The sequence below is a fragment of the Ostrinia furnacalis genome, unplaced genomic scaffold (genome assembly GCF_004193835.3).
Source record: "Ostrinia furnacalis isolate ACB-3 unplaced genomic scaffold, ASM419383v2 OfSCF3116, whole genome shotgun sequence".
Classification (NCBI taxonomy): Eukaryota; Metazoa; Arthropoda; class Insecta; order Lepidoptera; family Crambidae; genus Ostrinia; species Ostrinia furnacalis.
In genome coordinates, this window is record NW_021133355.1 from 147,044 (window position 1) to 174,696 (window position 27,653).

At 37.7% G+C, this 27,653-nt stretch overlaps 3 protein-coding genes across 8 annotated transcripts in view; 2 read left to right on the plus strand and 1 right to left on the minus strand.

Annotated features, from left to right (window-relative positions):
* Nucleotides 1–5,213, plus strand: part of LOC114357268 (uncharacterized) — a 25,128-nt gene extending 19,915 nt beyond the window's left edge. For both annotated transcript variants that reach the window (XM_028310796.1, XM_028310798.1), the window contains exons 6-9: nucleotides 590–718; nucleotides 2,418–2,548; nucleotides 3,687–3,880; nucleotides 4,927–5,213. In XM_028310796.1, coding sequence (XP_028166597.1) covers nucleotides 590–718; nucleotides 2,418–2,548; nucleotides 3,687–3,880; nucleotides 4,927–5,063 — 591 coding nt within the window. In that variant the 3' untranslated portion in view covers nucleotides 5,064–5,213. The remainder of the gene's footprint in view (nucleotides 1–589; nucleotides 719–2,417; nucleotides 2,549–3,686; nucleotides 3,881–4,926) is intronic.
* Nucleotides 5,214–6,888: 1,675 nt separating this feature from the next.
* On the minus strand, nucleotides 6,889–16,937 carry LOC114357279 (uncharacterized). Its single transcript, XM_028310816.1, has 13 exons — nucleotides 16,471–16,937; nucleotides 16,238–16,401; nucleotides 15,699–15,883; nucleotides 15,337–15,454; nucleotides 14,803–15,002; nucleotides 14,387–14,640; nucleotides 14,045–14,299; nucleotides 13,597–13,741; nucleotides 11,101–11,252; nucleotides 9,971–10,150; nucleotides 9,412–9,554; nucleotides 8,580–8,777; nucleotides 6,889–7,589 (listed from the first exon to the last, which is right to left on the minus strand). Exons 1-13 carry the CDS (start codon nucleotides 16,751–16,753, stop codon nucleotides 7,338–7,340), a joined length of 2,529 nt encoding a protein of 842 aa, XP_028166617.1. The 5' UTR covers nucleotides 16,754–16,937; the 3' UTR covers nucleotides 6,889–7,337.
* The window catches only part of LOC114357278 (mediator of RNA polymerase II transcription subunit 15), a 147,488-nt gene continuing 136,757 nt past the window's right edge, over nucleotides 16,923–27,653 (plus strand). For 2 of the 5 annotated variants that reach the window (XM_028310810.1, XM_028310811.1), the window contains exon 1: nucleotides 19,506–22,415. In XM_028310810.1, coding sequence (XP_028166611.1) covers nucleotides 19,729–22,415 — 2,687 coding nt within the window. In that variant the 5' untranslated portion in view covers nucleotides 19,506–19,728. Of the gene's footprint in view, nucleotides 17,199–18,936; nucleotides 18,964–19,505; nucleotides 22,416–27,653 lie in introns of those variants that run through there. The other 3 variants (XM_028310815.1, XM_028310812.1, XM_028310814.1) reach the window with 3 other exon arrangements.

The window sequence follows — 27,653 nt, forward strand, 5'->3', positions numbered from 1 at the left end:
CATATCAGTTAATGCATGTTTTTAAATTGTATTCTTTTGAATGGCAAACAGTTTTTTTTTTACAAACAAAATTTATAGGTTAAAATATAATTTTTCAACTTCACCGATTTTTGTCGCCGGCCTTGGCTGGTATACGTAAACATTGCGGTGAAAAGAATTTTCGTACATTATTTATTTTATATTCTAAAAATGCAAATTTTAATTAAACTTCTTTAAAGTAACGTCCAAAAACTGTTTACAGTTGCTCTGCAGAATCTGATGGAATCTCAATATAATTTCGTATGCACATTAATAATATTTTCAGTTGCATAAAAAAAACTCCTCAGAGCAAGCATTCACTTCAAAAATGGTATCAATTTTCACTTACTTCATACCTAGCTCTACGTTTGGTCAAGTCAAAATGTATTTATTTGTATAGACTATTTAAATAGTACTTACAAATCGTCAAATATTTTGCTCTTAAGGAGCCTCTACCAGTCTCATAATATTTTTACCCTATCAGCGCATCGAGACCAACATTTGGCATGTGCTGAGAAAATCGATCACTTGAAGCGTTCGTTTATATTTTCATACAACATTTTTTTTTCAGATGTCTATAATTAAAAAGATCGTGGTGTTCCTGTGCGGAGTCATCTCCCTGGACATGTGTGCTGCCCAAGTCCTGCTACCAGGCTCTTGCCCCAATGTTTCTGTCGTGCAGGACTTCAACGCGAGTCAGGTAATTAGTGAAGATAATTAATATTATTTATCTTTTGCTCTGGTTTGCTATAATCCATGTTACTCTAGGATAATGTAGCATACGAATGGTGAAAGAATTTTTGAAATCTGTGCAGTAGTTTTTCAGTTTACTCATTACAAACACACAAAAATACAAGTCGACTACATCAGCCGAAGATGGAGTAAACGGGTTGGAGACAAAGTATCGGCAAATGTAGAGTCCTAGAAATAAGTGACAGTTGCTGGATACTCCTGGACTCCTTCAGGTATAAGGGCGTCCAGTAATGGACTACCTACAAACTGGCTTGTAAATAATGAACATACCAGTTAACTAAGGAGAATTAAGGAGTTTATAAAAGTTCAACCTCAATTTCAACGAAAGAACGAAAAAAATTATGAACTTATTTATTTTATGTAATCTACCGTTAAGCTCAATGCAAATTAAGCAAATTCCTGAGAAATAATACTCGTATAATAACGAAAAACTACAACAAGATTTGCCTACACCAGACATGTGAAAGTAAATAAAAGCTTGTAATAAATATTGGGTATGTTTTGTGTTACTAAATTTAATTTGACTTTGACCAGCATGGCACGTAAACTCGATACAACCGACTCACTCACTTAGTCTAGCTCAAATTCCAATTAAAAAACTAAAAACACTATCAGGTTTCAAACAACTTTTTGTAGCTAAATATTTAAAGGTCATTTTAAGGGGCAAAGTACATATAATTTACAGTTAGCTGTTTGTAGGGTTACCACAAAATGTAATATGATTATAGGACTGATGATGACGCCAAGGTTTTTTGGCGTTTGCCGCATTCGATAAGAATTTTCAATATTGAACTGTTGTTGAAATTAAGTTTTTAAAATACTTTATTTATGAAAACAAATAATAGTCGAAATTCAATTCAATATTACCTGAAGTGCTATTCTTGATGACTTAATAAAATAATTATTTATATTGATGTACCTACCTGTTTTAATTTTTAACGTCTTTTTTTTTATGTGACAGATACTCCTAAGCGTTTTTCTTCAGAAATGGTAATCCTATTTGCAAGCAAGTTTAGTCTTTATGAGAAATAAAACAAATGACGCGAGAGCTGTTGACAAGTCACCTAACATTATTTAACTTAACTCGCAAACAAGTACTCTAGCCAAGGACCTAGCTAGCATAGAAATAGTTTAAATATAAGCACACAGTAAGGTAATTATGTACTACTACTACTACAGTAATGCAGTAAAGTAGTCCAGTTGAGAGACCAAACCACATCTCAGGATAATTAATTGCTATATATTATAAAAACCCCAGATTTGAAGTTACACATTGTACCTAACAGGCGTAGGTAAAAATACAGTAAAACAGAGCTGCGTAGTTTTGCTAGCCTTATTTATTTTCTGCTTACTAACCTGACATTTATATTTTCTCCGACTTTTAGTTGGCCGATAGTTGGGCCCGATTCTAATTTGTATGAAGAATCGGCCGTTACCAAATCGGTGTAATGTGCTCACTTTCATACACCATACTGATTAACAGCCCGATCCAACTATCGGCCAACTAAAAGTCGGTGATCTGCGCCTAGGCTTATACCTTGATGCATAAAATTATCTACTTTTACGTTAAGTTTGGGTCCCATATGACCAAATGGTGATATCCCAAAAATAGCAGAAACATAATGAAATTGTATTATCCTTTCCAGTATCTGGGCAAATGGTACGAACAAGAGAAGTACTTCTTCATCTTCGAACTGGGGGGCAAGTGCGTGATCGCGGAGTACGAAGACAAGGGCAACGGCACCATTAGCGTCAAAAATGAAGAAATTAACGTTCTGTACGTATATTAAGAATTTGCTTTAAAATCCCGTTGTTTGTTATTTAAATGTCCAGACATAAAGGTAGCAGGAAAGCGCTGGACGCAGGCCGCTACCAACCGGGTAACATGGAAAGCATTGGGGGAGGCCTATGTTCAGCAGTGGACGTCCTATGGCTAAGATGATGATGATGACAGACGACAGCACATCAAGCTATCTTGTCTAAATAAGGGCGATTTTACAACAAAAATGAACTGTCGTCTATACGATTTTCGCTCCTAGACTATACGACTTTTTTAATAAATAACAAGGCAGGTATTGAACCGCAATCGCACCTGGTGTTAAGTGAGATGCAGACTAGGATGGTACATATCTGCCCTGTAAGTGCCTATTCACTCTCGCCTTAAAAAGGCCCGGATTATAGTGTTCCTTACCCTGTCCTATCCCTATACTTTAATCTTTTAAATGTGAAAAGGTGACAGATAGAGTTACATTGGATTAATAGAATACTTGGGGAATCGAAAACCTTCAAAGTAAACGTCCCTGACTCCCTGGATATTAAATAATAATTTACATCTTTAAAGACGTGTGAGACATGCATTATGTATAATTATTTCTATTGTACGTCTATCAGGCACAGATATACCTAGAAGGGTATCAAATGCGTGCGAAGCACAATAATATAGGTTTGATTATTCGGCTCCCAATTAGGCCTGCCTAATTATATATTGATGAAAATCAGGAATGAAGTTAGTAATCCACTGCCCACGTCGTTTTAATCAAACTACTAATAATAATAATAAATATCCTTGGACATTTTACACTGCGCTTCTAGTCCCAAACTAAGAAAAGCTTGTACTATGGGTACTAGACAACGGATATAAACATACTTAAATACTTTTTTTTGTCAATACAAATACATACATATTATACATAGAAAACACCCAGTCCAATACAAACAAATATGTTCATGCACACAAATGTTTGCACTGTGCGGGAATCGAACCCGCAACCTTCGGAATAGTAGTCCGTTTCAAACCACTACACCAAACGGCCGACTAGAGGCTGAACTTTTAGGATAGTTATTCATCATCCCAAGTGCCTGTTAAACTTAAATTCACAGTAACTTGCTAATAAAAAATATTCAACAATTTCCAGGAAAGGCAACAAGAAAACCTCCATCGAGCTGGTCGGCACCCTAGAGAACCCCAACGAAGGAAGACTGGNGAGACTGGCAGTATCTTTCCCACTCGCCCCCAACGCGTTTGCTGCTCCCTACCTCATAGTAGGCACAGACTACACCGGCTATGCTGTAGTCAACAGCTGTATCAGTTTCGGCTTGTTCAATTTAAGTAAGTAAAACCTGAGCAGTTTCTTATTAAATTCTAATGCAGCTGGCTTAGCTGGCAAACTCGCGGTAACTTTCCCACACGCACCTAGTGGGTTTGCTGCTCGGCTTTTGCAATTTGAGTGAATTTAATTGAAAAAATAACGTAAGTATACAGGGTATAAGGAAGATCGCTTTTAGAATGGGTCAAGCAGATAATGAGTGCAACCCAGTATCTACCTATCCGTTCGAGGTGTTGTATTGTTAATTACTTAGTCCCGACTATTTTGTCAATAAACACGATTCGATTAACAATCAATTTAAAAGTACCTATGCTGAAATAACTCACCTAATCATCGATACAGCTCAGTGTGGTTCGTAAATTGCTCATCATTTTATAGTAGGAATTACATTTTGCTGTGTCATTTGAGATAATAATTCGCAGTACCTAATATATTTTTTATTCTAATTTAATTTAATTGCTTTTGTATTTATATTATGTCAGCGAAAACAACTGATCTTACATCGATTTCTATTGGCAGTCAACAATAATTGCCCTGGCAGTGTGTGGGAGTGGGAGAATTATTCTAACGTACCTATCAACAGCCGTTTACAATCCACTGCTGGCATAAGAGCCTCCACCTCCACTTTAGTGGAGTATTCATCATCATCATCATTTCAGCCATAGGACGTCCACTGCTGAACATAGGCCTCCCCCAGTGACTTCCACATCGCACGGTTGGTAGCGGCACAGTAGACAAATCTATACATACTGTGGTAGCGGCCTGCATCCAGCGCCTTCCTGCTACCTTATCAGGTCGTCGGTCCACCTTGTGGGTGGACGTCCCACACTGCGTTTTCCGGTACGTGGCCTCCACTCCGATCCTTGCTGCCCCATCGGCCGTCAGTTCTGCGTACTATGTGCCCTGCCCATTGCCACTTCAGCTTGCTAATCCGTGCTTTAGTGGAGTATTTTACTATAATCTTCACGTTTGTCAGGCGGGTCGGAGATCGCTGTTTCCTACCTATCTACTGCTATTTAATAAATGTATCTCCTTTCATTCCTTCCAGGCTACGCGTGGATATTAACGAGAGACCAGAACCCTTCAGATTCAGTTATGCAAGCCGCGTACGACGTCGTCGATAAAAATGGAATAGCCAGAAAATACTTCTTGAAAACCGACCAGACTGATTGCGATTCATCTTGAATAATCCAAATAATGTTTATATGCATTTAGCTCGAAGACAAAGATAGCAATTTTATTTAGTACCAAACTAAAAAGTGATTTAAAATTACTGTTTATTTAATTATTATTATTTATTAATATTATTTACATTATTATAAGATGACGAGAAAAAGTTGGATTTTATTTTTCTACGTTTGCCTGACAACTAGAAAATATTTTTTCAGTTGTCACTTGTAAACATTACACACAAGAGTACACGTAAGATACCTTCTGGCAAATAAATAGAGGCAAACAGGATTTTAAAAATATTTTTCTTACCTTGCAACTGCAACTCAGCTCTGTCTCCGTATCACGTTTGAACAAATCGCGAAGTACCTACACTAACACAGAACACTATATTTTCACAGTATTATTAGGATGTCTTACAATTCCACACTTTCAACATTGTTGTTACTTTCAGCGTCGGACTGGCCATACAGTCGGGGTGGCATTTGCCAGCCGGGCCCCAGCCTGCGCGGGCCCCCCACGGCCTGGGTTGCGGGGCATGCGGCAACCGTAGCACAGGGGACCCGCGCAGCGTGGCCCCTGTGCTACGGTTGCCCGCGTGCATGTCTCGGAAACTATGCGTCGTACAAAAAAATTGTACAGTCATAATTTGTAGAAAATTGCTTTGCCTACAAATATGTTAATATAAATTTTTGCCTTAAATTAAAGATTGAAGAAGTTACAAGCAAAAAAAATCCTTTTTNACGAATTTTAAAGCAGATTTTTTTCAAAAAGTATCATTTTTTATTATTTGTTGGCATTTTCTGAGTATTTTATGTATTTTTTTAGTATCGTCTGTTATTTAGCATTATTACTGTTTTTACAGGATATACCTCTTAATTTAAAAGTTATTACGTTTTCTTTACAATAGGTAAGTAATTGGAAGAAAAAAAAATCATTAATTTTTTTTTTTAAAATCTAAAAAAAATTTTGACCTGTTTTTTGTCGATAAAAATAGATCTAGTTTCACCTAATTTCATATGTGCACTTTATCGTAACTCACACTGTATTAAATACAGAATCGGATCTAATCAAGGATTACATAAACAGCAGCTTTTACGATCGAGTCATTAACAGCTTATCTGAAAGTTCTCCTGTTTTAAAAAAAATGTTGATTGGCTAGCTTTATATTATTATTTGTTATTAGTAAATACCTACTTATTATTTTACTTTATTTTAGTATTGTAATAAATTTGATACAGTTTGTTTATCTACATTTGTGTATCTCAGTATTTTTCGATAGTATCCCATCACCATGATCTAGTCTAAGGCCTCGGATTGCTATCAGCCACCCGGGCCCTTCCGGCCCAGTCCGACCCTGGTTACTTTCTAGCACATAAAACTTTACTACGAATGCACACCATACAATTCAAAGAACCGAAAAGCGTTTTAATAAAAATACCGACGGCGGCCATACTTTTTGAAATCTTTTGTAAATGTACCGATGAATACTGTAAGCCAACCAATCACAGACCGTGAATGTTGCGACCTCTAGTGAAAAATTTCAGCAAACTTAAACAGTTCCTAATTCGAAAATTTTGAACAAGGCGTAATATATACAGCTTGAGTATGAAGATTATTCGAGGAACCATATTTTATTGCATTTAAAAAAAGAATATTGTAGTAGGAACAGACCACACCACAGGTTGTGGTCTGTGGTAGTAGGTAACGGGTTAGTTCCGACAACTTTTAGGTCTTATAATGCATAAAAATAAAATAAGATGGAGTAACTTAAATAAATATTTTATAAAGATATTTTATCTACCTACTACATAATAACGGTTAAATAAAATTACACACAATAACAAAACTTATTTATTTAACGTTGTGTAAGAAAGGATGGATAGAAAATGTTCACAACAATAGGTACATACAGCATAACTATCTACAACTTAAATAAATTAAAGCCTTTTGAAGTATGCTATTTTCATAATACAAAAGTTAATAATGCGTAGAAATTAAAACCTATGTCTCATATTTTACAAAATTTTAACTTTATCTTCGTTTTTATGTTTTACTGTATCTGTGAAAGCGTTAAAATATAATAATTTAGAACTCTAAACCGTTTGCAGGACCAAAATAAGCTCTAAATGTATAAAGCAGCCTAATTTAATCAATTCCAAACTGCATTATGCGCCTGATTCCCATTTGAAGTTCAGATATTTTTTACGAAACGATCTGGCTACTTATTGGTGAAACAGATCCCAAAATGATTCAAGTTACTTCTTCGGGACTGAAGGTTGGTGAGTTCTAGGTTGGCGTGCTATCATCTGAATGCCAGCTCTTCCTATGCTCGTTTATGGCTTCAGCATAAGTGGGAGGTGGTGGTAGATTGTCACTTTTAGTCTTGGAAGGCTTTGCAGGGACAGCTAGACGGTCTTCTTCAGGTTCCTCGGGAATAGAGTCCCTCCTTCTTGGGTCAAACTCTGAGAGCACAGGCTGAGAAATGTTGTTGCGTTGAGTTAGTCCCACCAACGCCAGTTTGGGGGCGCTGTGAGCTTGCTGAAAGTAACAACCAACAAACTTATCATCTGAAGAAAAGTTACAACAAAAGTTAGTGAGCATTGTTGAAAAAAACAACCAAGAAACTTATCATCTGAATTTTTTTTACAACAAATGTGGGCAAAATAGTGAAAACATTAACAATCTTAATCGAAATTTAACTAAACCCTGTCGTAAATTACAAGTACCACGTCATAATCTAGAGACTGACAGCGCAAATAGTGAAATTGCAAGGTTTCCGACTATTTACTACTGAATTATGTGACGGTATTTATAGTAAAGACAATGTTTCCTTTCGTTTCGATAAAAGGAACTTGAACCTGAAATCGTGATAAGATACCCTTGAAGATGAACATTGTAATGTGTTAATTATTTATCATTACCTACAGACCTTGGTTTTTGTAGGCTTAATTATAGTATATTCTAGAATCATTCTCGAAGATTCATCCCAAAATACCATAGTATACATATTTTGGAGTGGTTGACATTTGCAAAAAAACATACAAAAGTGAGAATTAAAAGTCTGCCCAACACCCTCACTCACTTTGTGGTCATTTGAAATCATGTGTGTGGTTTTCATTAACAATAGGTTAAATAGTCTCATTAAGTCTAAAGGGTAGTTATAGTTTTAGTCATGTGCCATGAAAAATTATGTAATGGGTTGAGCCAGGAATACTAATTTGGGATGAGTGAAGAAATGGGTCGAGTTGTCATGGGTCGAATACGCAATAACCCGAAATACAGGATGTTAGGTAAATGGGTATATGAGCCGACACTAGCCCTAGTTAACATGGGCATATAAATGGTATGGTAAAGTCAGAAAACTGATATCTTCATTTACTGATTACCCATTTACCTAACATCCTGTATTATTCTGAACAATATATAAAATTATAAATCAATTGACGAGAATTTGATGAACGTCTTTAGTATCTAATCTAACTACCTATAATTCTCTGTCATACAAACTTATTTTACAAAACTTCTTACCTTATAATGATACTGGTGTCTGTTAGAGAAAGACAGAACGGGGTTGGATATGTGGCTCTTGGTGTTCTGGTGGTTGATCTCCAGAGCTGATCTGAGTAGGTCGACCTTAGAGGCGGAGCCTTCGTAGTTGCTCCCGCGCCGCTGTGCGTTGCTGCCACTCCGACTTCGGCACGGCTCATTTATGTCACCCTGGGAGAACTGAAAGGAAAATTTATATAAATACTGAGTTAAAAGAATATAAAAGGAAAAAAAGCAGCGGTAAAGCGCTGGGACTTCAATAACTGGCAATACGATGCAATAGGGACTGCCAGAGATCTTGGATTCGATTCCTAGGGGAACCAAAATTGTCTGCTCGATTTGGTTGATAGTAAAACTTGTTCTAAATTCATCTGGCTAACTACCACCATCTTACCTAAGTCTGTCTGTATCCATAAAAAAAATGTAAACAGCATTGTTAAACTGAATCGGTGGTCTGATCAATAACTTTTTACCAAAATAGATGCAGGCTTCCCCTTTTTGGTCAAAAAATAACTTTAAGGCCCAGTTTTTTGATTCATAGTTAAAATAACAAATTGTTAAATTTTGCTACTAATGGTTAAATATTAACAAAATGTTAACTAAAAGTTAAAAAATGTACTAAAAGTCAAGCTAACCATTGTTCGAAAAACATTTTTTTCTGATATTTAACCACTTGTCATTTGACATCTGTCAAATTTGACCATTGGTTATTTTAACTACGAATCAAAAAACCGGGCCTTAGTCGACTTCAGATGAACACGACATGCAGCTGGTTGATACTTGATACTGCACTTTAGTAAACAAATTTTCTTACCCTAGAACGAGAGCCTCTTGGCAGAGAGTGTAGAGAACCCAAAGGATTGAAGCGTGTGATCATGTGCAGTCTTTCAAGGGATATCATGGTTTCAGCATCTTTCCGCAGCGGTTCTCCATTCAGCTTGTCACCTTCTCCACTTTCTAAAAGACAATCACATTAAAAAAAAACGATTATTTCAAACATCATCAAGTTTTTGTGAGCCGACTCCAAATATTGATAAAGGTCTAGATTTCTAGAAGGAAGAAGAAGAAAGTATTTATGCCTCCTGAAAATTTCATTTTCTGGCGATATAAGTTATTATTTGGTTTATTTGATGTTTCGTATATAACGCTTTCAGTACCTCTAGTACGAAAAACTTTCGAGTTCGTTTCGTTTGCGTATTCAAAGTGTCATCGAAAAATTTTGTATGAAAAATTAAACAGCGCCCCCTATATTATAGCCGCCCTAGGGGGCGCTGTTTAATTTTTCATACAAAATTTTTCGATGACACTTTGAATACGCAAACGAAACGAACTCGAAAGTTTTTCGTACTAGAGGTACAGGATTGGTTCTTTACCTGTGTCCTGGTCGCACGCATCTTCCATCCCTGTCATGTTGATGTGCCTCAGCCAGAAGTAATGCAAGAGGCCATAAAGCACACCCCCAAGGAATGCTATTAAGCCCATGTAGCGGAACGCTTCTCTTGTTCCAAGGGTTGCAATGAGGAGACCACCTCCAAAACTGCCACTGCCTCTTCCTGAGAAATAAATTTAAATTGATTTAAAGATCTTAAAATCTGCTTACTAAAATTCATTTTAAATCAGCAAACTAAAATGTATTTTAAGTGTAACTATAAAATTCTTGATACAAAATCGCCAGATGTTGACTTGATCTTAAACGAAGATACATGGTAAATAAGACAAATTAATGATATGTTTGTTTAGTCCTTGTTTTGGAAGTGACGTTAATGTTTTGGTTTTTTTTTATATTATGATTAACTGGTAGTGGATCGCTTTTCAACATTGTATCAAATCAAATCATAATTAGTAGCTTTCTGTCACTATTATTGTCTTTCCTTGTTTAATTTTCGTCTTACATTGTGACGTAAACGTTATCTACTTCGCTGCCAGATTACATTTAACGCCTACTAATCGTAAAACAAATTATCATATTGTTTCGTATAGATTTTTCAATGTTTGCAATAGGATTCTTTGAAGAGTTTTATCGTTTTCATTTTTATTATTTACGTTCTGTGGGAGCTGCACTCATATAGCTTTACTTTGATTTGACTGTGAAGTCAAGTAAAGTAAGTGCCAAGTAAATTTTTCATTTTAATTGTCTTTTATTACCTTAGTTTAGGAAGGAGAATTTCTTTAATAGTTAATTTCATTATTTCTATCAAGATGAACTCCTCTCCTACACAACTTTGTGTGTGTTGTGTCGTTACCATACAAATTGATAGTTGTGAACTTGTATTTGTATGTCTACTATTACACACAGACAGCCCCTTTATCATTATTTTATTTACCGCTATTAGAGACGCTATTGTTTGGAACGCTATTAAAACTGAGGAGCAGAGATCAAATTAGTCTAATCTGATTGTTTTACTTATCGGTTTTAGAAACTCTGTTGTTTGAAACCCTAGTAATTGAGGAGTAGATATCAATTTAATTTAATTTATTGATATCTATCTCTACATTTACTCACCAAGACTGAAATGCGCCATCCCTAGAACTCCGATCAGTGTCGCCAGCAGACTCTTCGGAGCAAGCATGGCGCAGTACGTCGCCGCCGCCACCCACATCAAATGCACTGACAATGACTCCATAGCTTCAAAGGGGAAACACCACCAGGAGTTCCTGGAATGTTACAGTGAAAATGTTAAATGATCATCCCAACTAATCCCAACTAATATTATAAATGCGAAAGTAACTCTGTCTGTCTGTCTGTCTGTTACGCTTTCCCGCTTAAACTTCGCAACCGATTTTGATGAAATTTGGCATAGAGATAGTTTGAGTCCCGGGAAAGAACATAGGATAGTTTTTATCCCGGTTTTTGAAACAGGGACGCGCGCGATAAAGTTTTTCTGTGACAGACAAAATTCCACGCGGGCGAAGCCGCGGGCGGAAAACTATTATCATATAATCAGGAGGTGCTTAAATAATAAATGCAGCGTTTGCTCCCAAAAATTTTAGTTGGTTTAGATTAGACCAATCACAGGATAGAAAATAATTATACTAGAATTTGAATCGAGTTTTAAGTGTCTAATGGCCGTTTTCACCATCAATCCCTAATTTTTAAGTGGCCCCTTTGCTAACACATAACAGGAGTTTTGTTTTCATAGGGGTCACTTAAAAATTAGGGATTGATGGTGAAAACAGGCATAAGTCCGTAATAGGTCTTTGTCGGTCAAGTCAATGTAATAAAACCTTAGCGCCATTTTACAGTTCCTAATCCAACGATTTATGAAGTACTCGTTGCCCTACTCAAGTACTCCCACGTAGTATCATTGTGCTCATAAACTTGACAATGCAGCGTCGTTGTAAATACATTAATCCTGCAAATGCTGTTTTAATGGAAAAGGACGAATACAAGCAACTTTTTATTAGTAGACAAACCGATGAAAAGTTCTTAAACGTGACTAAACTGAGTCTAATTTCGCTTACCCAATGTTCAAACCGGCTAATGATAGGTACCTGTCTTGAAACAAACTTTATCAATGCAATGATTAAGGCGGCCACTTAGCCGCTTTTGACGAGCACCAGACTACCTACCTATACCACGTGAGATTGTGAGTTTAGACACCGCTAGGACCAAGTATTAGTGCAGCTGCACTCTTACCCAAAGTAAAAGACTCGAAGTTATAGTCGCCTTAGTAAAAACTCTACTCAGTTTGGAGCTAAAACGGGACAATTCCCACCTCTCGTTCCCACCGCTGCAACTCCTGTGTAGCCAGGATCTACAGCTTGACCGCCAATGAAAACCCAACCAGTGAAGGTCAAGTTTGTCCCGGGGGCAAATTAAACTGTCATTGGACCCGCAACGAAATTAATCAGAAGAACATAGGAGGAGTTCGAAGTTAAGGTCAGTTTGGAGCATTGATAGAAACAAGTTATTATGATCGTTCCACTNAAAGACGCGGCGGTACAATATACCGAACTCTCCCCTAATAAATGCAGCGTTTGCTCCCAAAAATTTTAGTTGGTTTACATTAGACCAATCACAGGATAGAAAATATACTAGAATTCGAATCGAGTTTTAAGTGTCTAATGGCCGTTTTCACCATCAATCCCTAATTTTTAAGTGGCCCCTTTGCTAACACATAACAGGAGTTTTGTTTTCATAGGGGTCACTTAAAAATTAGGGATTGATTGTAAAAACAGGCATAAGTCCGTAATAGGTCTTTGTCGGTCAAGTCAATGTAATAAAACCTTAGCGCCATTTTACAGTTCCTAATCCAACGATTTATGAAGTAGGTACTCGTTGCTCTACTCAAGTACTCCCACGTAGTATCATTGTGCTCACAAACTTGACAATGCAGCGTCGTTGTAAATACATTAATCCTGCAAATGCTGTTTTAATGGAAAAGGACGAATACAAGCAACTTTTTATTAGTAGAAAACTCTTCCAGACACTAACTGCAGTGAACTAAAATTTATGACGATTACGTTATGAAAAGTTCTTTAAACATAACTAAACTGAGTCTAATTTCGCTTACCCAAATGTTCAAACTGGCTAATGATAGGTAGGTACCTACCTTGGAACAAACTTTATCAATGCCATGATTAAGGCGACCACTTGGCCGCTTTGGACGAGCACCAAACTACCTACCTATACCAAGTGTGATTGTGAGTTTAGACACCGCTTAGGGGCAAGTATTAGTGCAGCTGCACTCTTACCCAGAGTAAATGACTCGAAGTGATAGTCGCCATAGTAAAAACTCTACACAGTTTGGAGCTAACACGGGACTATTCCCACCTCTCGTTCCCACCGCTGCAACTCCTGTGTAGCCAGGATCTACAGCTTGACCGCCAATGAAAACCCAACCAGTGAAGGCCAAGTCTGTCCCGGGGGAAAGTTAAACTGTCATTGGACCCGCAACGAAATTAATCAGAAGAACATACGAGTAGGAGGAGTTCGAAGTTAAGGTCAGTTTGGAGCTAGACATTGATAGAAACAACTTATTATGACCGTTCCACTTACTCAATGAAAGAATATCCGACGAGCCTGGCCGCATGCGAGAAGAAGGCTACAATGATGACGTTGACGTGGCCGATCCTCGCCGTGATGGCGTCCGCTCCATAAAGGAACGGGATGCTGCTCAGAGTGCCCACGGTCACGGTTATTCCTGTACAGACACTCATGTAATGACTCAAGGACTGATCGCAGATAGCCCGTGGGAAGATGAAGAGATTGCAGCCTGATTGTAATAGACGTACGTGACGTCAGACTACCGGGTAAGTGATTATTTAATCTGGTGCATAGAACATTGGTAATGGCTTTGATTTTATCGTTGAAGTGCATCTACGCAATTTTTGTAGTATGATACGTCAAGAACGCACATTAGAATGTTGCCTCGTGAATTTATTTCAATGTATCTAGTATAAAAAGAATAAGATATAAGTTAGAATTTAATTTAACTATAACTTACCTAATAAGAAATTTGGTGCGCCCAATTCTTTCAAATAAATGAAGAGGTAAGACTCGATGAATCCCCAAAAGTTGCCCAAAGCAAAAAGGAAGAAAATGAAAATTATAATATGGGGCATCTTGATAATGTTAATCAAATCTCTCATCAAGTTATCAGCTGGCAACTTCGCTCCAAGTGGCATCACGGCAACTGTTAATGCTGATATCAAAAGTAAAGCATCATACGTGTAGAATGCAGCTGAATAGTCAGTGTATCCTGCAATCGAGAAGTCGATGTAAACATTAAGTTTACTATTGACACAATAGATAACGATTATGAGATGCCACGCCGCATCGTACTCACCGACTTGTTTACTCCTCATATCTATAAGCATGCCTGTGATGGGCGAGAATATGGCCATACCAATACTAGAAAACAATCTCTCCCTCCCAAAATCACCGCCGTATTTCTGTATCATTGTCAGCGCTATCGGATCCATGATGGTCACACCAGCAGACAACATTATAGTGCCCATGAATCTCAGGAAAAAGTAAATGTAGAACGTCTTATCATCGCTTTCCTTATAATCCGGTGGACATATCTCGGGCCCGCCTCTCCTGTAATATTCCAATCATAATTTACTTTTAGATATCTACCATTTGAGTAAACTAGATAAACATGTTAGTTGACAAATAACATTAGTGATACAATCAAATATACTTGACACTTGCATATCCCGTGCGTGTGCACTGTGCACTGATAGTAAAGGTTTCACTCACCTAAAATCACACTTTTGGACCATGCAGTCGGCTGAGAGTATTTCAAGACGTTGTTGAGACAGTTTAGTCATATTATGCAACATCACAAGACCTCCACACCTTAGATCTTCTTTGTCTAACGCTGTTATGTTTACGCCTTGAGCTATCAAAAGTTTCTCGCCAAATCTAGATCTAAAGTCCGTTACTGGATCATCTTCGTCCTAAAAATTAATGGTACACTTTGATTTTGTACATTTTATGCTAAATGTGTGTTTATACAGGGTGTTAGGTATATGGGTATATGAGCCGACACTAGCCCATGTTCACATGGTCATATAAATGGTATGGTGAAATCAGAAAATTGATATCTTCATTTTAATTATTTTAATTTTCATACAAATCGGATTTTATAAAATTTATTTTGTATGAAAATTAAAAAAATTAAAATGATGATATCAAATTTCTGACTTCACCATACCATTTATATGCCCATGTTAACATGGGCTAGTGCCGGCTCATATACCCATTTACCTAACACCCTGTATATTTACTTACACGTTCCATTTCAATGCCAAGTTGCTCTTTCGGCTCCCCTAGATCATCGTGAACTTCTATGAGGAAAAACGCTGCATCATTGAAATCATCTTCTTCATCTTCTGTCATATTGAGAAAACTGAAAATAAAAACAGTAAGAATAGGTATTCATAAATGCAAAAGTCTTAACTAAATAATTCAAAGAAAATTATATTGTTTTTCGGAAGGCTTATAAACAACGTTACAAATCATTTGATGTTAACTCGGATGTCAACAGCAATAAAACGTTATCACGATTACTAAGATCATTACGAGAAAAATTACGCATCCTTTTGTTACACAAATGCGTTCTGGTATTTGAATAATATGAAACAAATATTTACTTAAGTGCTATCTTATGGCTGATGTGAAAATCCAGGTCGTCTTTGTCATCATCTTCAGCTGGCTCCGTAGCTGGAGGATCGGTAGGCCTGGTTAACTTGCAATGGTCTACGCAGCGGTCCAAAACGAAATCCACCGTCTCGTCTTCATCAGGACACTCTCTGCTAGGACATGGACTCCACCATATCTAAAAACAAAGGAACAATACAAATATTGTATCATCTGGCATCAAACAGCTCGACTCTACAATTCATACCGAAAGATATTACGTACATCCTTGTACATTAAAAAACCAACATTGATGAAGTAATGTAAAACCACACAACTCAAGGTTGTCAGTCCAATATGCATATACCTCGCTTAATTCCCTTAACTAATTCAAACAAACGGACTTACGTTATGACACTGGCTAATTCGCCCTGGGGCCGGATGACGGCGATTTGCTCAAATTCTTAGAGGAGTCTGGGTTGGCTCGTGACTAAACAACGAGGGACAATGCGTTTAGAGCAAGTTTCGAAACAAATCTATAAATATTCTGTACCTCGACGCTGTTCGTGATCGGATGCCGCATGACGTACGCCGATGGCATCACCCCTGGCGTCTCCTGGTGCGGAATCAGCAGCAGCGAGTGGTGAAAACCGGCATTCAAAATGAGAGCAGTGATCACCACCGGTTTGTATTCTCCAAAGCGATCAACTAGGAACCCTAAAACACATTTATCAATCAGCATCTTTATAAAAGCATCTTGGAAAATGGATTTTTTTTATTACTTACCAGTAACGGGAGGACTCAAAAAAGTTGTGAACGGCAATGCTAAATAAACAAAAGAAATCTCCGGCACGGTTAGTCCAATACTTTGCATATGGATCGTCAAGTACGGTAGCAAAGAAGCAGTTGCTCCATACATCACAAAGAGTGTCACTTTCAGCATGATGAGGTTCGGGTTGATCCGCATCCTGACCATCAGGCGGGCGACCCAGCCCAGCTCCTCGTCGCTGTCTCCCTCCATGGTCTGGTCGTCGTCGCTCTTCTTCGAATCGTCCTGTGTCTTGGCCATAGTGCGTGCACACTCACATTTTCATGATAAACAATTCAGGTGTAACTTCGTGTGATATGTCTTATCGACTGGCGGTCGCGTACGAAAGCCTGCGTGCGCGGCGACTGTTTATTTAGGCTCGAGTCCTAGATTGTTGTATTTGAAAACGGATTTGTGGCTGAGCCCGGAGCCAGTGGGAGAGCCGTGGAGGTTCCCGAGCTCCCGAGCGACTGCGGCGCGGGCAGCCCGCGGCGGGCGAGCGGACATCAATTTACAAATAATAGCAAATTACCTTCGTTTAAGAAGTGTCACGCCGATTGGTGGGGATGCTGGCTAAATCGGCTGACGATCTGGAGACCTTGCGCGTAATAGCCGGGGTCGGGGCGCTCCTGCATCTGCGCCTTAGTTCCCTAGGAAGGCGCGACTCGCGAAATACCGCGAACATTTCGCTGCCACGTACTTTATTGTGAGTTTTATTTTATTTCTTACAATTTTATTTCTTAAAATTATTTACACCGTTTAACCGTTATGGCAAACATTTCATTTCAACAGTTAATACAACATACCTACATACTTAGATTCCGTTTAACTTAGCATCAAACAAAGGAAGTTGCAAATAATTTAGATAGATTATTTCATCTTCTATCTAGAGTCTAGATAGGTATATCTTCTGAAGTATTTCTGAAGAAATTTATCTTCTGGATACTTTAGCATAAAAAAACTAAATTAACAGTTTTTAAACTAGGCTAGAAAATAAAATAAAAACGGTAGGTATACCATCAGTCTAATTTTTAAACTGCTTCATATGGAGTACAATAGGTGTAGAAAAATCAAAAAATCGCGCATAGGTATGTAAATCACAATAATAACCTGGGAACAACGTAACTTACCGATTTTATTTGATTTTATCCTTTAGCTACAATTTTTCAGATTTACATTTCACGAAAGCCAAATACTGTTTGGAAATTTCAGTAAAACATTGTTTTCAACCGACTTGAAAAAAGTTAGTTTTATAAAATCCAAATAATTTAAAAACATAACCTACCTTTTGGCGCAGTCGGGTAAAAAAAAGTTTATCATCCGTTTACAAAATTTTGGTCAAATTGAATAGTCTTAATTTACTACCAACCTTAGTGGTTTGTAGTAAATTGAGACTTTTAAAATTATACAATTTGACAATCGTAAAATTTTTCCTTTAAATAATTTAATTAGGTATTAGGACAAATTATACACCATGATTCATTGATCCTACTAATATTATAAAGGTGGTGGTGTGAAAAAACTCAGTAAAACTCATTTATTTCTGTAAGTAGGCTTTAGAAAAGCACTTTTACTCTTTCACGCAAAAACGTGGATGTTTGTTACTCTTTCACGCAAAAACTACTGAACGGATTTGGTTGAAACTTTACAGTATTATTATTTGTAACCCAGATTAACATATAGGCTATAATTTATGCGAATCTGTGGCACAAAATTTCACGCGGGTGTAAGCCGCGGGCAAAAGCTAGTACACAATAATTTTCTGTTCTCAATACCAAGTCGTTGCCAAAATAAAAGAAGAAGAAGAAGAAGAATAATTTTCTGCCACTTTCATAGTCAATCTTTAGACCAAAGAGAAAATTAGAGTAGGTAATTTGTGTTTTGGATCAAAGGTTGAGTAGGAGAGAATGTCTCTTGCCGCTTTAAGTTCGCTAAGTAAAGTTTTCCACATCAAATAAAGTTCACTTACTTATGTATGTATTTTCTCATAAAATAGGTACTACTATTTTGGATTAGAATGACATGAAAATTTTATTTTTGATTTACAAACAAATACCTACTTATATTTACCTACTTACCTCGGAACACAAAAACGTTACTATTTTATTTTTATCTTAAATAATTTTTTTTTTCTTCTTTCTGGCTCTCGCGGATTAATTAATATTTAATTAACAATAAGGACATTAATATCACAGATTAGACAGTAAATCTTATAAATCATAAAAGTTTTTCTCTTTTTCATAACATTGAAGCTATTTACGTATAGACTGCCATCTTGCGGCGGTTTGTAACAGCATTTGATTATAAAAAGCAAGCGGGCGTCATCTATCGCGGAATAGTCAAAACTTTTAGTAACCTTACAAACTGTGACGTAAGGCAGATAGAGCGTGACGTAGCTATTAATAGTATTTTTTTCCACTATTTATGCGCAATATTTTATCATTTTATAACGATACCAAATGAATGAAAAAGTGAGTAATACCTTAAATAATTTAAATCTTTCAACTCAAACCTGTATTAACATACATTTCTGTTCAAAAATGATTAAAACAGGTGAGTTCTATGACTATCAGCTATTGGTTTCTGTTTTTCATTCATCAAATTAATACCTACAGTATGTCGTCACTAATTAAATGTTGTATGATATGCATTATCATGTCTATAAATAACTAATTATAATTCAAAAAGAAGTAAATAACTATTAAACTGTTCGTTTCGTGATAATTTTCCACAACATGTAATGTTTCACATGATTTAAGATATTTCTTGATTCGTCACTCAATTAACGTTTTAAACTAATTAAATTTTGTATTATAATTCAAAGTAAACTAATAAAATTTGAATTGTTTTTATTTTTTCTTGCATTTCTTACAAAATAAAATCGAGTACAGATTTATAAAGCGACAGCTGCGCCACCTATAAAAAGGTTTCGTCAACTGCCATCTAGCGACCATAGATAGAAACTAGCCATCAGAATTCTAGATTGTCTATAGTAGAGATGGGTTANGCGCATAAATGGCCGCCATGTTGCTGCCGTCTGAAAGATGTTCGCAACTGTGTGTGTTTACTAATGAATTTTAAGACTATAAATAGTTAAATTACTGTGTTTGTGAAATTGTGAGTGTACAATGGTTTTATATTTCTTATATTGCTGTGTTTGAAAAGTCAATCAGATGTCTCTGAAGCCAATAAACAGTGAAATTTTCTTTAGATAGTCACTCGATTCGGACGGCATAATGGCTGACAATCTGATTCAAAAGTCACATAAAACTAGTGAGAAAAACAAGTATAACAACGTTGTTCATCGTACGACGAGCGAATCTCTTCGGCTGAACGAGTCAGAGAAGGGAATGACTCACCCAACAACTCTTCAAGCCGCCCATAACCCAAGGAAAATATCTTCGTTTCAGATCACCAGTGTGACGGTTGGTTCTCGAGTGAGCACTGATGCTGGAGAGGACTCAGCCGACGATCTTGATGAATCTCACACCGACGACATCTCTCGCGTGACTGATATCGAGAATGAGACCCCCAGTTATTCTGAAGACACCTTCTCGAAGGACGATGTGTTTTATAACGCGTCGAGTGCATCACTAGGTTGTGCCCCTGTTATCCCGACTAGCTCCCAGTACGGACTAGCTATCGTCGGTCAGGACAACAACACCAACCAAATAGGAGGAGCAGTGCCAAATAGTAATAATTCAGAAGTAAGTGACATGCATGTTAGTGTCACGAATGCCGGAACGGGCAGCATCATTAATCTCATAGGAAATGCGAAACCCCAGGAAGGTATGAAAGAGATACAAGAACATGTTAGGAATGAACGGTTTAAAGTTGTGAAAATAGAGAGCACAGAACCTTTCCGAAGGGGTCGGTGGATGTGTATGGACTACCTAGATCATACAACTACTCCGCAAAATGCACCTATTACTTTGAATAATAACTTGGACATCACAGATCCTAACTTGCAAGCTCCTGATAGTGGTGTTGTAATAAATGATTGCCAGCATGATGAGATGTCAAACGATTTGACAAACAAAGGGCCTATGGATCTACAGGGTAATCCCCCCGTGCAGCAGTTGGAACAGACTATACAGAAACAGTTCCCTATGGCTTCCCCTGGGCAGTCGTTGACCCAGCCGCTAAATGTAGTGCAACAGCAAATGCCTGTAGCTCAGTCAGTGTCTGTACAGTCACCTCCGTTAGAAATGCCACAGCAGATGCCAAACCAAAACATGCCGCAAGCGCAGCAAGTGGGCCAGCAACATCCACAGAGTATGACTCACATCACAATGCAGAACGCACCACAGACTCACCCACAAGCTCCGCAACAGCAGCAAGTGCAACAAATCCCTCAGAGCTTCCCTCAACATCAACTACAGCAAGTGATCGCCCAGTCCCAGGGTATACCCATGCAACAAATACCAATGCATCAGCAAATGCCGCAACAGATGCAACAGATACCTAATCAACAAATGCAACAGATGAATCAGCATATTCCTCAGCCTCAGATGACTAATATGCAGATGCAGCAACAGTTGCCGCAAATGCAGGCTATGCAAAACCAAGGACAAATGTCGCAAGTGGCTAGTCAACAACCCCAGATGACGCAAATGCAATTGCAGCAGATGCAAGGCCAACCGAACCCGCAACAGATTCATATGCAACAAGCGCAGATCCCTAATATGGGTCAGGGACATCACTTGCAGGGACAGCAGTCTATGGGAGCACAGCAGCAACTGCAACAAATACAGGCATTGCAAAATCAACAGATACCAAATCACATACAGCAAATGCAAATGCCTACTCAGCAGCAAATTCCACAGATGCAAACTCAGATGCATCAAATACCAACTCAGCCGCAGCAGTCTGTTGTACCAGGAATGCATCCTCAAATGTCCCAGCAGGGCATGTCGGCTGTGCAGCCTCAATATAACCAAGCTGTTAACCAGCAATCTAATCCGCAGACGATGATAAGTGCTACTTTACCATCATCTCAGCAACCAATGGTTCAAACACAGCACAATGTTCCACAGTTCCACACACAACAGCCTCAGATGAGTCAGCAGGGCCAAACATTACCCCAGGAGGTGCTCACAAGTATTGTTACATCTCAGCAGGGTGCAACTCTGCCTAGTAACCTCCAGCCGATGGCCTCTCAACCGCAGGGCTCTACATTGCCAGCGAATCTCCAAAGCCTTAACCAGCAGCAAGCTCCTGTTCATACGATGGCACCGCAGCAAGGCACAGTACCGCAAGGGAACATACAAATGATGACCACAGCCCCGCAGAATATGCAGATGACTCTAGACGGGAATCAGCCTAGTATGCAGATACCCGCCTCAGATCCTATATTCATGCAGCCGGCGAATGTGGGTCAGCAGATGCCTGTTGGGCAGCATATGGCGCAGCAGAATATGTTACCGCAGCAAGTTAGTGGACAAGGGCAGATACAGTATGTGCCGAGCCAGGCGGTGCCGCAGGTGTCGATGGCTCACCAGAACATTCCCATGTCGATGCAGCAGAATATGCCAGTCGGGATGGGCGGCGGGGTTCACGCCAACGTGGTGCAATCTCAGACGAGTATGGGGCTGGGTTACGGCGGCGTGGTGCCGGTGATGTCTCAGAGTAGTGTCGCGCCAGTGGAAGCGACTGTCTCGGGGACTAACTCTCCGGTGGTGTCGTTGCCGGTTAGCTCGACGGCGTACGCTAACACGGCCCAACCTGGACATGACAATCAGGGCTTCGGTAGCCCAGTGAGTGCAGTGGTGTCGCATGCGATCAGTGGCGCCGTAATGAGCAATGTGAATGTGAGTGCGTGTGATAGTGTTGCCGCTGATGTGCCTGCAGACGGATTGCAGGCCGGAGACACTGGAGACGGGAAGGATGAGCCGCAGACCGTCCCACCTCCGGAGGATGAAAGGTGAGTTGTGTGAATAGTATTGATAGCTGAAAATCTATTAAGTTTAAAGTACTTCTAGCACTATTAAAATTTTTTGCTTGCTTCTTAATTTAATAACTTTTGCACAATTTTTATTTTACACTTTTACTCAAAATTCACAAAATATTATCTTAGCCAGTACTACTAGCTCTCAAAGTACTATATTTTAAACTTTATTGAGTCATTTTCTAATTATTATTTTTAAACTTAATTAAGATTTTTATGCTCAATACTTATATTCTGAATTAGGAATAGATTTTTCTTTGTAGTACTACTTTTTTTTTAAATTACTAAAACTTATTTTTAGTCTCATAATCAATATTATTAAGTTGATTAAAAAAAATTGTACCCAAGTATCTACTTGCAGTATTAGTAGTGTGGCTCACTAATAACTATTGCAATATTTTTTTTTTATAAACTATAAGTCAATGCAATACAGTATAAAGTTGCTAAAACACCAATTAGCTGAGAATATAAATTTAGGCCTGATTTTTCAATAGCTGGATAACTTTTAACTGAAGAATAAGTTTGGCATATTGACAGTTTTAGTATGGGAAATAAGTCAAAATGACAGTTCTATTCTTCAGTTAAAACTTAACCAACGATTGAAAAATCAGCCCTTAGTATAATAACCAACCAAATAAAATTTATCTGATGATTATTAAAATTATAAACCTGTCTAGGTTATAGGTATTTTATCAGATTTGTAGAATGATGGAAATATTAAGATAAGTGTTGTGTGCAATAATATGTAAAAATGCATTTTTTATTATTTGATGGTAATCACATTGGTATTGGTAAAATAATGCTTTAAATTTTAATGAATATCTGCCTCAACTTAAACATTATAGTTTAATCATTGAGTTATAATGTACTACGTACTAGAGAAGACATGTCAACTAGACTGTTTCTGGCACGCAAACAGGTCCATGGACCGAAATTCAATTAGTATGTGCTCAGCGGTTGCTGTGACAACACGCTTGAGTGCAGTTTTGTTTTTTGAAATATGCCATCCTATAGACGAAAATACTGTTCAAATAACTCCAGATACATATTAAGTAAAAATCAAGGAATGAAAGTTTACCATTAAGTTGTACATTTATGCACTTTAAAACATTAATTTAATTTTAATTTGTTAATTACAAGGCGTCACCGCGGCGGCAGCCATTTTACGAAAATTTCAAAGAATAAAAATCGCAGACTTGACACTGACGCATAAATTAGAATACGAAAGGGAGGTTAAATACAGCAATAAAAAGATTTTTTAAAAGATTATAAGCACTGTATTGCACAAATTACTAATAGTCCCGTCCAGCCCCTTGTGTTAAGCTAAATAAGCTTGAGTTACAGGTGGGCTCACACAATNAGTTTAATCATATTTTAAACAAATGATCAATTAGGCATATTGCCATGATAACCCTTTGATATATCAAAGTATTATGGTAGTACCCAGCAGGGTCATACTTCATTTTTGATATTCACAAAATATAAATTCTTAATGTGTCATAATATTGAAATTAGTTTCAACTTGTATTATTTATTCTTGTTGCAAGGATGGTGTTATTCAATATGCTCCTATTATAATTTATTTTCATATTTTTACTGTAATATGCTTCTTTTATTAAATTTTTCTGTCTCGTTTTCAAATAAAGCGGGAAACAACAGGCAGACTATCCTCTTACAAAGGGTTATGGAATTATTGTTCCTTGGGCTATGTTTAAGTATTCATGACCAGAGCTCTTCGTCTCCCAGAGGAGTTACAGCTGCAAAGCAAGCAATCCCGCATCTATTTGCGAAAATATCTCATCCGTAGACAATGGCGGTTGTTTTCGTTACGTTCGGACCGCGACTCGCACCGGCGAGCGGAATCCGACGTCCCTTTGATGCTGTTTATTTGCGCTTCGTCCTGCGACATAAATAGGTGGTTGACACGTACGGTGCATGGTGCGCGCCGGTATGCCGACGGTGACTCATGCGCAACGCACCCGAACTACGGCCCGATTGAAAAAACGACGAACGCGTTCGCTTTCTTTTTCGTCTGTCTGCTTGTTCTTCGCGCACCTTTTTTTCGAACCTGACATCCATGCTATATCCGTCGCGACTATCACGCTGCACCTTTTGTTACCACACGTGATACAACTACGTAGTTGCATTTGTCCTTGTGCCTACCCTATTTAGTGGCTACCTCAATTGCGTCGAGAAGATAAGACTGGAGGTCTTGTTTACTCGCACTAATTGATTTCGAAATCCAATCGCTTGCAATAACCGCATTCCTTTCGACCCTTAAACATAACCATGCGTTCATATTAAACACTTCCTCGTGTATTCATGACACGAAACCGCAAATGCAAAGAAGTCGAAACCGGCGCCGGCGCTGCGACGTCACTGGCGACGCTGGTAATCGAGTCGAGAATCGAAGGCCGCGAAACCTGAACCTTCCACTCGCTTCTGATCATAGACATCACTGTTCACCTAGAGTACAATCGACACTTATATCGAACAAAATACTGATAATTANTTAATTACTTGAGTATTTGCAAGAAAGAGGACTGATCTAATTTTACTTGCAGTTAGTGATGGGCCAACTCGGGAAAAACAAAACTCGATTTAACCCGAGTTAAAATCCACGTAACTCGGGTTGAACCCGAGTTACGTAACTCGAGTTAACTGGATGGACAAGTCAGTTTTTTACTTATTTTTACCAGTTTATTCCCTCAGATTCGTATTAACATTTAAAAACTAATCATTTATAATGTATTGGGAGAATCATACTAACTAAAGTAAGAAAGAAAAAATCATTTTTCAAAAACAGAACATAAAACACGAAAATCTATAACAATAACCGGCAGTTTAAAGTTAATTTCAAATAAACATAGTCTCAACACTCAAATGATCGGCAATCTTCGGTCCATGTCGGATCCATTCGGTTTACGATACTAACTCGAGTCAGAGAGAATTCAACTCGAGTGGGTTCGAGTTACGCCCAACTCGAGTTAACTCGAGTTACTTACTCGAGTTGACCATCACTACTTGCAGTACCAGACGGACACTACATACGCGTTAAAGTTCCACGACTTTTTTCAATAGCCCATTGTCTAAATGTAATGTCTTTGAAATCTCAGAGTTCAAGGAATCACTATCGCATAAAGCGGACTGTTTCAGACGTGTTCACGATTTTTATTCTGCTTCTAATACTTTTTCAGTGAAAATCTTTCCGCTTGTTTCTCATTGTTATAATAATATTAATTAGTAATTAACGGCATAATCAAATTGTTAATTAGTCCATAAACTGTAGCTTTATCGGTTACTGTATCTACCGAATCTACCGCTTAATAAGAAGTTGACAATTCTGAAGACGTACAGATAGCACGCACATTTTCTACTGTTCGTTGCATTCTATTGGCGTGCTTATATTGGTGAAAGTGGATGCACAAAATGCAGACTTAGCTTCGCTCTCAGCTCGGAGAGTTGTCGAATACCTAAAGCATTTCAATACATTTTTTTACATGCAAAACGTTACAAAACTCGACTTTAAAATAACAATGCGCTATTAAAAATAAAATTGACCAGCGTTGAATATTAACGAAAATAATATGAAATTATCACGTAACTGTTGTTGCTACCTTACATAACCCACATCGTACACTGAATGAAAGTTCTCAGTACGTTGACGTTTTTGCGTAAAATTGCCTATAGCCGTTTCTACGAGTGTACCATGCACTTATTTTCAAATGACGTCTGTATCGGACTTGACGTCACTGATTCCACATATCAGCGTAGGCTGATAAAATGTTTCATGAATTTCTACGTAACTGTATCACAGAAATTATACATATTTTTCAATAACATCTCTAATCTCACGAATATTTGAATTTTTAATCTAGCGCTCGTTTCATCTTAATTTTTGCAGCATGGCTCTGACTTCTGTTATTTTATCAAAGACACCAAAACATTACTCGTAGTACCGGTATGACACACTTGTTTTCAAATGGTATTGTTTGTGTGTTTATGCGTAGCCCATATAGGACGGCCAGGGATCTACCACTATCTACAATATTTTTTGACCTTGCTAAGTTGTTGATATCGAGTTGGATTGCTAAGTAGACATAGTAAAAACGATATTGTAATGTCTGTCTATATGTTTGGCGTCTGCAAGGGGCATACCAGGTCTAAAAAACTGGTGTTTTGAAATCTGAGGTGTTCATTTTTTATCTCGCGTCTGTCGTAAAAAAATGCGTTTTGATCCGTGAACGCGGAGATCTATTCAAACATTATCACAACTAAATTAATAATAAACGAACGACGTAATTATCGAGTTCGTTTATAACCAATAATTTGAAGGACGACAACCATAGAATACAGCTAAAATATTTAAGTTTATTCTATGTATTAGTGGATGATATGATAATTAACGTTCCCCTTCAAAATGATGAAATCATCATTTTGAAGCATCCCACTTAACATCAGGTGCGATTGTGGTCAAATACCTGCCTTGTTATGCATAAAAAAAAATATATATAAATTGCTAACTAATTAATTATAGCCTATTTATGTTATTCTGAAGTGTAAAGTTTTATCAAAATCCGTTCAGTAGTTTTTGCGTGAAACATTAACAAACATCCGTCTTTACAAACTTTCACATTTCTTATAACATTAGTAGGATTTGCTAATCCTGATGGGTTATTTGATTATCATTTTAGTGCAACCAAGGAATTTTTTTCTTCAAAATAATCTTTATTTAATCTAAATAATTTACTAAGACACTAGATATGGATTAATAAGGCGCCTGTATACTAATTATCATATCTTGTACTTGAAGAATTGCGCTGAATGCAAATAAAAAAGTTTTTACAACAATCAAATCGTAATCTCTGGTCGGTTGTTGACTGATAATGAATTCTACGACTCGGGGCTTATCTACATACCTACTTAAATTATCTGTTGATAAATAAAGATTATCTTTAGAATTATAGGTAAAGATATTAACTTCATTATTAGTATCCATGAAACGTTTTGTTTGAATGCCTACGTACGGTTTTCCTTTTTGAGGCTTTTTGTAAAGGGAAACACTGCTTACCACACTGACCATTTTATGAGTTATGATCGGTGTTCATTACGAGATCGAATCTGTAATGAAGGATATCCGTATAATAATGATATTAGCCGACAAAACTGGCGCATTAGCGATCTGAAGGACTCGTCACGTCTTGCTAAGAACTG